The 15378-nt window shown below is 36.8% G+C and overlaps 1 protein-coding gene across 1 annotated transcript; it reads left to right on the top strand.

The window, feature by feature from the left end:
* The first annotated feature begins 8525 nt into the window (after positions 1–8525).
* On the top strand, positions 8526–15333 carry LOC145774790 (ninjurin-1-like). Its single transcript, XM_082586101.1, has 5 exons — positions 8526–8752; positions 9932–10036; positions 10156–10249; positions 14387–14537; positions 15040–15333. The coding sequence occupies exons 1-5, from the start codon at positions 8609–8611 to the stop codon at positions 15089–15091; spliced, it is 546 nt and encodes a 181-aa protein (XP_082442227.1). The 5' UTR covers positions 8526–8608; the 3' UTR covers positions 15092–15333.
* The last annotated feature ends 45 nt before the right edge of the window (positions 15334–15378 follow it).

The following is a 15378-nucleotide window of genomic DNA, read 5'->3' as shown; positions in this document are numbered from 1 at the left end:
TATATGTATACCGTACCTATTACTTATCATAGAGGCCACTTCAAATTAATTTTTGAGTTATTTTATATATGTTTGTCATATACTGTTTTTTCGTTGTGATGGTCAGAACTAAAAACAAACTACACTGAACGGCCACAAAAATGCGTAGCCTAACGATTGAGTCACTTCGGGTTTGAATTTAGTTTAAAAAAAGAAACACCTCTTGGTGGTATCGAACTCATATCCTTGGGAGTACGAGCCAGACAAAGATCGCACGCGCCACAGATTCACTTGGCAAAAGCGGTTGAATTTAGAAGTTATATACAGTAGAACTCGGTTAATCCGGATTCGATTTGACCGGCAATTCCATCCGGATTAGGCGAAGATCCGGATTAACCGATGACGGTTCTATCAAGCCTGACGTTACCTAGATAGAAGGGAATCGGTAAAAATCACCGAAATTGAACGCATTAGTGTGGTCATCTGCCAATTCCGAGACGCGCGATCACCATATTAGCGATAGAATTCTTTTAAAATGCAGTAGCCTATGCATGTAAAACGATTGTAGGTTTGTAGACTCTGCGTCTAACGCAAGAACACACTGGCAAAAGTTATATCTTCAGACATGCGTGTAGGAATAATCTGTAGTCACTCAAAACTTTTGAAAACAGTTACGAAAGACGAGTTTCTTTGGAAAACTTAAAAAAATCAAACAAAGTCTTCTATTGGAAAAACATCACCGACATACCGCCGAAAATTCCACCGACATCTTTTCAAGTTACAGTACTAGTTTGGGCATTTGCGCAGGAATTTTGCGTTAGGAGGGATTACTGTTCATGAAAAGAAGAAATCCGCAATAATTTATTGCGTCACATTAACGGAACAATAGATAAGAAATTTCTCGCAATAAGCCACGTTACGTTTTAGCATAAAATGGCAAAACTGTCTGGAAAATCCGGATAAAGCGATAGAGAAAGCGCAACTTTTGTCCGGAATAGGCGAAGATCCGGATAATCCGAAGCTGTTTCTTAAGAAAAAGATTACAAATCATTTGTACTTCCAGTTTCATCCGGATTAGGCGAAGATCCGGATTAACCGAATCCGGATTAACCGAGTTCTACTGTATATACGCACTTTTTTTCATTTGTTCTTTCGAGAAAGAAGAAAAAATACACACCAGCGCGCATGCGCAGTAAAAGCGACATAAAGATTAAAAAAAGGCATAGAACGGCTGTATTTATGGCGTCGTAAATGTAGCCAAGTGCTTCCTATTTTATATGTTAATAATTATTTAGAGTAACATCAAAGATTTTATTTTATTATTCTCACCTCTACCTAGGGTGTACTGTAATAAATTGGGTGGGCAGAATTGCTGCAGAAAAAGCAGACGTGAGAAAGGAACTGGCCACCCTAATCTCCTTACAGCTGAAGGCTTAACTAACTGTACAACGAGATATTGAGAACCTTATCTTCTCATACCCGACATTTGAATCAAGTATGAGACCAACTTTACTTTTACGGGCCACCACTACCGATAATTTTTACAGATTTAGTGGGTCAGGAGCAAAAGAAAGGTTGAAAATCACTGGGTTTAAAACCAAAACAAGCCATGGGCCTAATACATGATAAAAACTAAAATATGTGACACTGCCAGAATTACTGTTGCAAAAAGGCTTACTCTGTACGAGGAAAAAAGAATCATACAATCAATTATTCATTATATCCTACCTTAGGCTGTATGTATATTGTATAGCCTACACAGCAAGGCAAACTGCAAAGACCTTGCCAATACACAAACTGATAATAATGACAGAAAGCTGGTGTGTGTAACTTTTCTTTCGAACTCTACCCTAAAGGTACTATGTATCACTTTGAAATGATGGTTTTAAGAAACCAAATTACCAAGCATATTTACTGAATCTGGATCCAAAATCACAGGAAAACTCCTGGCTGAGTTCACAATTTACATCTCACATGATCACATCACTCATCACTCATCACTGAAGTCACTGAACAAAACGAAAAAAAATTGTTACCTGTGTTGCCAAAAACTTTTCGGATTTTTAGAAACAAGGGACAAAATCTAGTTCAGCGTTGTATGCCATGTGTGGGGACAAGAGTAGGGCTACCCAGTGTTGGGCGAGACAACTCATTTTTCAGTTACGCGATATCGATAAACGAAAAATACCTAAAGCGATAACGATAAACGATAAATCAAAAAAAAGTTAAGCGATAACGATAAACGATAAAATTATCGCCGATAATGTCCGATAACGATAATTTTTTTTTCTTGATTACCGCTGCCCCATCCCATGCAGCACGAACTGTTTTCATCAACATGATGAAAAATCGAACATAATATAGGCCTACTGTAAAGGGACAAAACTTTTTGTAAGTTATGCATGAATAGAATCGCAACAGCGGCATTGGGTATCGAATCTTCAACTTCTTGATCCAGAATCAAACCACTGAGGTAACCGCCGTGCTTATAATTATACCTTCAGATACCAGTTGGATGCTTTTATCAATTGAGTTACACTGCCGCTTACGTGCAGTAGGAAAAATAATTAAATCAAATGAAAATACCATAAAAATTCATACTTTATATTTTGCTTTCTGCTTAAAGGGCTGTTTACAGCAAAGTCAGCAATAACTGAAAAAATTTCAAAAAACGCAAAATGCTTAAAAATTTATCAGTACGGTAATCTTAAGCGTTATTGGTAGTAAAAATGTGCATACTGTGAAATCCATCAAGCTTGTCAAATTAGTCGTGCTTGTTTTAGAACAATAACATAATTATCGTAATTTTCTGATAATTTCAGATAATTTTTTTGTTTTCTTTCTGAACACTATCATTAAACCAATGGCAAAACGCTGACTTGTTGAGATAAGAATTACAATATAGGCATTGTATTAATGGAAATAAAAATATTTGATTGAGGTAGGCTATGTCGCATAGGTAAATGAGAAAGGTTATACTGTACTGTATTTAGCATAATTTTACCACGCAACTCGATGCGCCTATTGTCATGCAAAAACTACTACAAGATGCAAAAAATGTGATGTCGGTTTGCATGTCAAATGCTTCAAGCAATATCATATTCCGCAATGACTTGTTTCAGTGATGTTGTGTTACTTTGAATTGTTGCCTGTATTTCATTGCATTGCAATTTGCAACTCTAAAAATGATGGTGTTGTCAGGGCCGTCGCTGCAGGGGGCGTACCCCTTCCCCTGACAACGACCTGTGCACACACACTTCAGGCACTGAAGAAGAACTGGTTTCAATTTTAGTTTCATTAACTAGGTGACTAGTAAAAATATTACTTTTTATGGACTTTCCACTTGTGTATTGATCCGAAATAAAATTTATCGGCGATTATCGGCGATAATCAAATATTACCTTTGGCGATAACGATAAACGATAACTGAAAAAATAATTGAGCGATAACGATAAGCGATACAAATTTATCGCCGATAATGCACATCACTGGGGCTACCATAATGTCCTCTTTTTTCAAGAAAAAGGAATTGTTCTCTGCGGACACTAAAAAATGCTCAAATGTCCTCTTTTTTGACAATTTGGGTTTTCATGCTTATATTTTCAACGGGATTATATTGCTTGATGACGTTTCAACGACGGCTTGTAGACTATTTGTTTTCTAAACATTTTGTATACCAATGTAACATGCTGATTTATAAATTCTACAAGAAATTGGTGCATTTTATGGAACCGTTGTTGAACGTTCATTGTGTGGTTTACTGTAGGATATTAAATGACATTTCGAAGGCCATGCTCACACTTTCACAAAAAATTATTCTTTTACCTACATACGTTTTATATTGGTACCGTACAACGCTGGTAGACGTTGTTGATTACCGTACCAACTCAGTTTGGTACTTGAACAAATCGAAACGAATGTCTAAAACTGCAATGTGTATAACACCTACAGCTTTGCAAAGGAAAGGAACAGCTTTTTAGTTCACGCCGTATCTTAGCACGGTAGGCTAATGTGCAGCCTACTGTTTTAGTCATATTTCCTGCAAATAATTTAACAATTTCGTTAAGGCTGACCAGTGCCCATTCCTTGTTGAAAAAAGTTAAAGCTTGACCTGGAGGTCGTGCCTGATTTGTCACATTTTGCAGATTTTTGCAATCATTGCTGTCTGACTGAAACTGTCTGAAAATTAGGTCTTTTTTCACTTTTTGCTTAAAAATGTCAAATCATTTGTTGTCGTAAGGAAGCACTAGAAATGAGAAAAAATACGTTAAACGTTCAGTCAATCTGTTTTCTTGTTTTTTTTTGGTAACTTTTGCAGCGTAGTGCTATACTGTAATGATCTAAAAACATGTAGGCCTAGGCCAGGGATATCTATAACTACGGGATTGGAAACTCTATCCAGTGCTATACATCAGTAGGGTCATCACGATCACATTACTACGAGTCTACGACTACAGAAAGATTAACAAAATAAAATACCGACTAAAAGATATACAAAATTCGATTTTACAATAATAATACAAAATGTACACTCACATTAAAACTTAATTAATGTATAAAAATACATTTACGCTGCTAGAAAAAAAAAATGATGAATCTAAAAAATAAATCAATACAACAAGTCCAAAAACCGCCTACTGTTGTTCTTTAGCATTTTGCGTACTGCAAATCGGATCAAAAGTAAATGAGGAGTGTTCAGCAATCAGTGAAATATGTTGTTGTATCATCAACTTGTTCACAGACCAATCCAGTACGAAACCAATCCGTTTACGATGTCATCGGAACTAAAACCAATAGTCATTCTGGAAATTTTTTAAGCAGCAAACAAAATACAACATGACTGCACTAATGGAATACGAACAAATAAACAAACCAGGCATGCGTAGACCTTACAATTTACAGCAGGTGAATTGATTGTTAGAAGCTACTTTTGGTTCTTCGTTCAATCTACTATTTGCTGCCCTTTGAGATCAATTTATGTGATTATTTATCACAGCAGCGCACAAAGAAAAGTGACCCTACTGGTGTATAAAATGGTTTTCACTTTCACAGAGTTTCTAATCCCTTAGTTATAGATATCCCTGGCCTAGGCTAAAAGATTCTTCAAGAGTAAAATTTACTTGCTGGCGAAATGTGTCCTCTTTTTAGGCGAGACAACAGCAAAAAGGACACCAAAATATACACAAAGACTATATTTATCAACTATTTAGGATTTATCACGTTAAAGTTGCGTTGTTTTACCTGTGTTCAGGAGCGTTGACAGGGGGGTCTAGGTGGTACTTTTGGACCCGGGCCCGGAATATTTAAGGGGCCCGGATTTAAAAAATTCCCCGCGACTTCAAACATCGCCCAGAGCCAACTCGCCCAGTGTCACCAAGTTGAGTCCGGTTCATGCTTGGATGTCGTCTTGCCATCGTTTTGGTTGTCTGCCACGTTTTCTTTTTCTTTCTACTTTGCCTTCTGTGCAAACTTCTGTGCAAACAGTTTTAAATAAAACATGCAATATTTTTTATGTCTATTGTTGGAAGTTTTGGAAGTTATTATGTCTATCTTATGTCTATTGTTGGAAGTTTTTACGTAATTTAACGTGGAAAGTAACCGCTCACACATCATTGGGCAATTTTTTAAAATATTGCGTGTTTTATTTTTTCTTGCCTTCAATCGCACTGCAGTATATAACCTGGTGAAATTTTATTTTGTATGTTATTCGCTCTGAGGATGCGCATTGTCATGGTGCGCGAAACGTCAGTGAAGCAATAAACCATCTTGTTTGTTGTTAATTTTACTTTCAATTTCATCAGATGAATGTAGCAACTAGTGCTAGAAACGTTTTATTTATTGTCGCTCTACAACAGCTAAAGTCTTTTAGCTACAGGGCTCATGTTTTAATTTTTAATAGCAGGTTTACGATGTTATCACATTATTACCCGATTTATTCTCACTGCGTTATGCAAGAAAGAACACAATCGGTACCGTTTTTAAAGTCTTCGGTTTGACCCGACCTGGAATCGATCTCAGATCTACCAGCACCAGAGGCGAAGGAGAAACCACTCCGCCACTGAGCTGGTCACAATCTGTAGTGGACCTCGATAAACTTGATGAAGGCTTATGAAAGCAGTCAAGAGGGTTTGGGAGTGAGTTGTTCCTGGCAGTTTTGTGAGGTTAAGTGGTTTTTGAAGCTTTATCCTCAGACCGACAAAACCTGTCTTCTTCTCTCGTTTGACTTGTAGTAGCTTAGATTGGCTAGTTGGTGCATCATGGCTGCCTCATCGTGCAGCCATGATACGGTAGTTGGGTTCAGTTGTCGAATACCAATGATTCCACTTGGGGGCCGTAAGATGGGGCATTCGTGGAGTATGTGTTGCATTGTTTGTTCTACCGCTCCGCAAACACATATCGGCGTATTATGCAACCCCCACCTAACCTGTGATAAAACCTGTGATAAGTTATTTCTGGCAGTTCTGAGTGAAATTGTAGAGGTTTTGACTCACTGATAAAGAGTCGGTTACTGAGATTGACAGAGTGAAGTTTTCCGATTATTGAAGCGTTGTTGCCGGGGAATTATTCTATACACAGAGTGCCGCTGAATTAGTATCAGCCAAATGGCCGCTTTATGCAACTGGCTCAAATTTTTAAGTGATTTTATTTATATTTTAACCCATATTTATTTCTTGCGTTGAATAGACAAAACGTAATCTTAAATCCAGAATGGACGTGCGTAAGAGCTTTTAAATTTAAAAGTTTGAAGTAATCTGCGCTTTATTACTTAGACCAACCCTACAATTCTTACTATAGATGACTGATAAGGACTACAAAAAAAGATTGTTTTCGCAAACATGGTTCACACACAAAAAGCACTACTTCTCGACCGAACTGATGGTCAAATCTTGTCTTCTGTTTAAAAACAAACTTTGTTTGAGATTTACGACGACTTGGCCTATTCCAATTGCACACATCTATATTCCATGGAAATTTTATGTTATACAGTAGTTTCAACTTCAATGTAATAAGAAAAACTCGTACGCTATTGTGGAATGGAACCAGCCATTTCTCCTTGGAAATGTGTCATGCTTCGCTTTTGTTTACCAGATCCATTAAAGATAGTCTAATCCGAGTTGAAATTACGCAAAATTACGTTGCTGCAGAGTTGTTCTAAAGATGTCACCAATGACGAAAGCTCCCCGCGGAGAAGACATCTGGTGTTCGATGTTGAATCCTCTGAAAATTGAAAAACAGCTTTGCACAGTGAAAGTCGTGTTTTTCTTTGGATAGTGCAGAAGTCGAATTAGTGTTATTTATTTCTTGTAATATTCCGTGTATTTTATTTCTTTGCATGTTTGCGCCAGAAGTGAATAATAATAAACGCTGGTAGCTCTAATAAATGCTGTTTTTTTGTTTTGTTTACCATAAGCATGCTCGTTGCCAGAGGTGGAATCAATGCAAACCAACTTAACTTGTAACATGTATGCTGGGTTCAAACGAGAAAATTAGTTTGTTTTTACATTGATTCAATATCTACAGATGTAAAATCAATGGAAAAATGACTTGATTCGTGGCTGGGTGGGCAAAAGATTGTTATTAACTTTTATTTAATATTCATTCGCATCAGACAAGAGTGTCGATATTCAATTCAAAAAAAGAGAAAAAGACAAAATTAAAATGCATAGGCTACAGTCGTATACAAACATGAAACAGCAGCGGTACGAAAGTATTTGAAATGAAATCAAATTTTGTTCAATAAAATCAAATTTTGCTCATTTTGTTCCCATTTCCAGTCCCATTCCAGGTCCAACTCTTGGTGATTGCGCTGATTTACAAGCAACAAAAATCTAAAACATTGAAATGTCAATCTCTGTGAATGATTGGGCCTTTGGGCTATCAATGATTCAAAGCCTTTGCAAATTGCAAGTAGGGTATCCAAGCTGAGCAAAGTAATTGAGGTGTAAAGTAACAAAAGTGAAAACCATTGAAAAGAGATTGTTTGCAAAATTAGTTAAAATTAATGTTAAGAAAAACGAAAAAACTGAGGTATTTGAGGAGAAAAACATTGGTTCAGACCAGTTTAGTCTCACACTGTCGCTATTGAACTATCGACCATTGCTGACTGTGCATCACTGCGGTATCAACAAAAGAGATGCAGTGTTACGCAGCTTGTGAATATGCAGCATCTGTCATATCAAATCATGTCTAAATTTAGAGCACCCGCAACGTGCCTGCAACAGTGCAGAGGTGATATATTACTTTTCAACAAGCGCTAAGACTTTTGGAAACCAAGGATTACGCTGCCACCATCATTTTTGTAAGTATTTTGCAGCTAAACCGTAATAGAAAGCAGGTTTTATTATAAAAACAGGCCCTACCACAGTTTGCAAGGCAAAGTTTTTGTGAATGTTTTTTAGAACGAATAAAAGCAATGGTTAGAAGCGCATTTCCGGCCAACAAAGCAGACCTTTTTTGTTGGTTCAACGTCTGCAGACTTGAATTAATGTAATAAAAGGACTGACTTATTGGCTGGGCAACTTGATTGTGCCACTTTTGACAGCTTTAGCGTGTATAGCATTGCAAGTTTTGTTGCTATTTTCGTGTTTGCTTTTACTTCAAAAATCCCAAGATATCTAAAGCAATCAGCATGCAGCAAGATGAAAGTGACAACGTTGTTCCTATAGTCGACATTACAGCAACAGCGAAGAAACAGGATAAAAAGGAACAAAGAAATTACCGCAATCCTGCAAGCAAGCAGGAACCAACTCGACCTGTTATTTACGAAGAAAAGGTGGGATAATTGCAGAGTTCTTTTTCTTTATTTTAAGTTTCCAGAAGTAATATGATTGTATTTGTATACGTAGGCTACAGCCAGAGATGGGCAAGATCACTAATTTTGGCGATCTTAAAGATCTAAATCACCAAGAATAGGTGATGTTGAAGATCAAGATAGATCAGATAACCAAAACAATATGATTTTAAAGATCAAGATCGTGATCTAGAAGATCAAGATCACATTCAAGATCACTTTTTCTGCACTTGAAAAAATGAAGTTTTTGATCAATGTTGTTGCAAAAAAAAAATACTACAGTTTCAGCAACCTGGTTTGTACTGCTAACTGTTGCTTTTAACTACTAGATCGCTGACCTAAGAATTGTATTAAATTAGTGACTGTTGCTATTTACATCTATCAATCGTTGTCGCAATCTTTGCTACTGTTCTTTACTACCAAAAAAGTTTAGAGGTCTGCGTCAGATGAACTGCTCCAAACAAGAATAACAAAGCTATACAAAAAAAAGGCACCATATGTTTTTACATTTAATATATATGTGTTTATATTCAGACCCTGAGCAATTCCTGATCTGGTTGTTTTGCCTCATTAGTCTGTGAAATATAGACTCATGATTCCATTAGTCTACTATAAAATAATATAAAAAAATAAAAATCATTCTACAATATTCCCACGTTCATACATGTCAAAACAAAGTTTTTAACTTAGTTGTTTAATTTTCGAAATCAAAGTTGGGGACGTCACTTTCGAAGAAAAGCACTTTGTCGGGTGCTCTTTCAAACTTGAAAAACAAAAGGAAATCTTTTTTGTGTTAAAAGAAGGCGATGTTATCTCATGGCATGTATGTCCCAAGTTATGTTTCATGTCCCACACTGTTTCACGACCCGAAGTTTTGCGCCTTACATTCCAGATCTATAGCTTACCTCCTTAATGTTTTTTTCAAGAGCGTATATAAAAACAAACAGTAGGCTAGGGACTTCAATTTTTTCTGGATTTGCTACCCCCAACAGCCTACACACGATAATATGCTTACAGTCATAAAATGATGTCGCTTTAACAAATTTATTATGAAAACAACATAGTAGCTAGCAAGCAATTATTTACAAACACGTATAAAATAAACAAATAATTCTTACGATATAGGCGTAACAACAATTTAACAAAATTGAAACATTTTAGTTCAGTTATGACCGATTTTCCACGATAAAATCTGCGGCTGTTGGGCTACTGGACGTTGCGCTCATCGTGGAGTCCGCGTCACTGATAAGAAGAGTTGTCAGTTTGGTAAGTGTCATAAGATTTCATGGTTAGGATGCATGTCACGTTGAGAAACCTTTGCTCAATGGTTTATTGCCTGTTTTTAGTCAACGGTAATTATAAATGGAAATATTTTACGTTTTTAGGGTCCAAACACGAATTGGTTCTTGCCAATGCTTATTTTGCTGTCCATTCAACTTGGATTAGAAGTGCTGGAAGGAATTTTACTTCTTGTATTAGGTAATGATCTTTAGTTTTCTTCATTAGTCTAAGTCGTCAGCAAGAGCAGAGAACATTGATTCATGGCACCCAAAAATATCGTTTGTTGTTTATTCTCCTTGACATTCTGAGGGTGTGCGCTTGCGCAACGCACTTTCAGGGACAGCTCGTCGTTCAGCGGCACCTAGTGGATGGAATATTTTACAGACAACAGAAATACTTAAACAATAGGCAGACATTTTACTTTGTCAGTCTCCGTGACCAAATAGTCCCAGGATAAATATTTCCATCTTTCAACAAATACTGCGTAGTTATTGATGTACTACATTTACTTTAGTAGAAAAAGAGACTTTTACAATTTTGGTAAAGAGGTGATGTTCTTGAACCATAGACAATGTAGATCAGTGTTGCAATTTCAATTTATGTAGAATATCAGTCGATTGGTCACTTGACAAGAGCTAACATGAGTAGATTTGGCCGACAACGTTTGTAATTTTTAGTTTGATTTAATGTTACAGTATTATATTATGTTAAATGCTGTGTGGTTGTTAAATAGACTATTGTAGCTAATTTTCATATTTACGGTACTAAAAAAAGCCAAAACTTCGTTGGCTGGTTTGGTTTTGAATCTCTATCCTCGGACTGACAAAGCCTTTGATAAGTTATTCCTAGTCATAGGAGCCAGAGGTGCAGGGGTGCAGTGCAACCGCATCTCCAAACGTTTTAATTAAGTTAGTCAAAAATTTGGGCAAATTTGATAAAATTAGGGGCTAGGAACTTTCAGCATGTTTTAAATTTTTATTAAGATTGAACTTAGTTTTGATTTTTGCTTACATAATCAAACTTAAATTTTATGTTGAATTCAATGCATGTAAAATTAAAAAATTGCACTACAATTGAGCATGATTTAAGTTGTGAGAGTTAAGAAGTAAAAGTGTAATTTGTTGAGAGTTCAAAAAATTTAAGCAGAAAATATCTAGATCAGTGGTTATCAATCGGGGGTCCGCGAAGCGATTTTAAGGGGTCCGTGAAAGTTTCCGAGTTTGCAACATGATTAATAATAATTTACGAAATTTAAAAATTGGTTGTGATTTATTTGTGTATTAAACGTGATTCTCAAACTGTACGTTGCAACGCACTGGTGCGTCGTTTGAAATTTCAAATGACATCGCACAAAGGTTTGGTTTCCTAACTAAAAAAAATCATACAAATGAATTACATTTTTTAATAAGGCTATGTTCAATTTAATTCTTTTGAGACAGCGGATTGTTGATCAATGCTTAACTTAGAAATGCAAACGTTAGTCAGCAGGCTATTAGCACTGACAGTTTTGCCATGATTATGATTACCACAAAGTATTGATTACAAATGAAACAAGGGAGAAATTCTTTGTAATGGTCGCAAAAATTCTATTACTTTTTGATAAAATTTATAGAAAAACATTAAATCAGTATGTATCTTACTGAATTTTGATCCTGTGTGCCGACATATAGCTCATAACATAATTTCTTCAATGTCATCCATTGTCATAAGTGCGTCACGAGTTAAGCAAATTCTTCTTAGAGGTGTAAAACTTTGAAATATTGGATTCTATTAGGAGACGCGATACAGGATACCAAAATTTCAGATAAATTTTGTTTAGGGGTCCACGACCACTTCGAAGGTACCAAAAGGGGTCCGCCAAGACAAAAAGGTTGAGAACCACTGATCTAGATGTTTACAAATTTTATGAAAAGTAGCTTATATCCCAATCCAATGTGCTCTAATGATGAAAGTAATGCCTCAAACGCAGGGGAAGGCGGGGCAAGCTGTGCAACGGGGCAAGCTGTGCAAGTCCCTGTTTGAAAGGAAATAAAGAGCGTAATAAATCTTTATCGCCATTATTATATTCTACTCATAATGCCTTTAAAGCATATGAGTCGCAGTTATCAGTTTTTTGGGCAGGTTAGGCTTGATCAACAATAGGCTATAAGGTGTTTAGGTCTTAGGATCTAAATTCGGATGCAAACGAAATTTTGATTTTTTGGATGCATAGTAGAACAAGTCAAACTTTAGCATCAGTAGGGGTCAGTAGACATGGGATGTAGTTGTATTTTCGCAGTTAAAATTTTTTCGTACACTTGCTAGTTTTCTTGAAATCTTCTGTTCTTTGAAAAAAGTGTAAATGGGGCAAGTTGTGCAATTGATGACGGGGAAAGTTGTGCAACTGCACAACTTGCCCCGTCAACTGCACAACATTATCTGTTTTTTATTTAACTCAAGTTGACGATTGGTTTCAGATCAGATTAGGCCTAGGTCTAATTTTTGATTTCCCGGAAGCTTCAACTAGGGGCTAGGATCTAGGGTGATGGGGTGTTTACTCCCCCCCACACACATACACACTTGAATGGAGGGTGATTAATACAAAATTACCCTCCCCACTCATTTGGCTTTGGCACATCGCTTGACTGAAAATCACCCTCTCCTAATTCAGAAAGTGATCCTAGGCCCCGGCTTCAACAACAAATGTATTTATTTTACTTATTTCTTTTTTTACAGAGAATTGAATTTTTGAGTGCCTCAAATTTTTTTTTTAATATTGCTGAAAGTTCATGTAAACCGCCTTTGTTAATAGCCTATTAGCCAGTTTTACATAGTTTCAAAGTCTGGAAAGGTTTAATCAGTGTAAAAATAGTTAATTTGTTACAATTGTCTGTGCTTTTGCTGGCCGTAATATGTTGCTTAATTTCCCCCTAGTGTTGCACAACTTGCACCATGGTGCTGCACAACTTGCCCCATGGTGCTGCACAACTTGCCCCGGAAAAAGAATTCGGGGCATGTTGTGCAATCGTTACTTAAGCTCGAATACAGTGCAAAATAATAAATAAACCCAACCAGTTTTTGTCTTAAAACTAGGCTTATTAGCATGTGTTTGAAATGCAACTTGAGTCTTCGAAAAAGTTAGTGAAAAAAAAAAAGATTTAAAAAAAACCCTTCTCAACTTGCCCTGCCTTCCCTACTTACAATATCAACGTGCTCAGCTGAATCTTTTATTCTTTTTTCCAGCCACATTTCGTATGATTCTGGCCTCATAATATATTGTTTAGTGTCCGTGCCTTTTTGTATGGTATACCAGTGTAGAATAGATCCCAACTCCACTATCACTAGATTGAAGCTTGACTACATCAAGGTAGTTATCAATTTCCATCCTGCCGTGATTTACTGATTTATTTATCAAACATTCTCTATTTCACCAAATACCGATTTTTGGTATAGGCCCCTACCCTAATGCTTATTTTGTAGGCCAATTCGTCTGAGTCTCTGCACGATTGCACTGACTCAGGCCTATTCTAAGCGCTTCACAGCACAAAACAGACTAATGCATAGCCTAAGCTTATTTGCAATCGTCTCCGTTCGTATGAACATGGCCACCTAAAGATACGGCCTGATTTGTCACATTTTGCAGAAACTTCCAGGTTCTTCTAACTTTGGGCGAACGTTTAAATAAATTTTTCTAAAAATTTGATTTTTACGCTTTCTTTATTCTTTTCCCCAGATGACACAATAGGTTTTAACATTCTCACATGTTGAAAAACAAAGAAAATTTGATTTCGAAGATTTTAGTCAGACTGTTGATTTTCAATAACAGTCTGATTTTACGTTTTTCAACTTACTTTTTCTCATTTGCTACTGCTTCCCCAAGGCAACAAAAAGTTTTTTGTCATTAGGAAACCGCAAAAAGTAAAAACATCTAAAAAAATGTCAGTCAAGCACTAGCAGTAGGCCTAATCAAAATCTGCAAAATGTGACAAATCAGGCCGCATCTCCAGGTGGCCATGGCATGAAGTAGAAAATTTTGGTCAATCGAATGGAAAGACTTGGGGCCAATTTTTTTGTGAGGTCATCAAGTTTGCGGAAGCCTGTGATACCGTTGAGAGCGGAATAGCCTACACGGGACAGCCAAAGACAATGTAGGCCTACTTGGCTGTTTGCTCCGCACTGGCACGGAGCCGAAACCCTCATGCCTCAAAGTGGCAAGCAAGCGTTAAAACGCCCAACTCCCGTGCTCAATCGGTTTAGCGTAACCCACTCTCGTCTCTAAGCTTGTAAGCCTTGAAAGCTATCCGCGATGGACAAGCTACAAGGCTTCATCTCTGACATATTTTACATTTATTTTAGGAACGCAAAATCTGGAAAATCCTGCAAACCAAGTAGCTTTAAAGCGAACAAACATCTTGAGCACAATTCTTGCAGCTTTGATTGCAATCCTTAACTTTATTGTGCAACAAATAATTGGTGACGCAGGAATATACGCTTCAGTGAACATGACGTAAGACAAAGGGGCTGGGCATATTATCATATAACCTTATGGTCGAAACATGTTTCTAATTTTTACTTTTAGTGTGTTATTAAAATTATGCATGCACCGTATGTACTTTTACGATAGTGATTAACGTTTTAAGCTGATAAGGAAAAGGGCTCAGTGACACCGGTTAAAAAAAGAAAAACATCACAATATCGTCAGTGTAAATATTCTAAGAAAATGTAAACAAAAAATGGGTGATCAAACAACTTTTGACTCCTTGTGGGCTACCTCATCATCATCGGCCACGCCCGGATAAGGCGTCGGCTACTGTGATTTTCCACAACGATCAATCGTCTGTTGGCTACCTAGTTTTGGTAAAAACAAGCATTTTCTTTCAGTTTGGGAACATGTGGTTAAGTAGGTTTTCCCGTGAATTACTACGGTCAGGCACGATTTACAAACAAAAAGAAAGGCCTGAAGCCTAGTCGCTAGCGATACAGATAGTGTAACTGGCATTTTGTTACAGAAACACCATCAATACGCTGCCAATGTCACCCAGTGAAGGATCGGGATTTTAATCCAGCAAAAAGTAAACTTGCATGTTGTACAGACACCGAATTGCGGACTGCAATGCTTTCGTGGCGAGGAAAAACAGCTTTTAATACAAATCATTACATTTTGAAAAAGATTGTGTAAATTTCTTAACTATAATTTTATGAAAACATGTATCAAACTAAATAGGGGTCACTTGGAGACAATTTTAGTGATATTTTGGTAAATGAATGCCTTGCAACATAGTCCTGAATGTTTCATGCTAGTGACGAGACAAGTAGAGACTTGGTAGGTTTCAGACTCTTTTAAATTT

This window comes from Aplidium turbinatum, chromosome 7 (genome assembly GCF_918807975.1).
Source record: "Aplidium turbinatum chromosome 7, kaAplTurb1.1, whole genome shotgun sequence".
In the NCBI taxonomy this organism is placed as follows: domain Eukaryota; kingdom Metazoa; phylum Chordata; class Ascidiacea; order Aplousobranchia; family Polyclinidae; genus Aplidium; species Aplidium turbinatum.
Note: the sequence above shows the minus strand (reverse complement) of the source record. Positions and strands in the feature narration are given on the sequence as shown.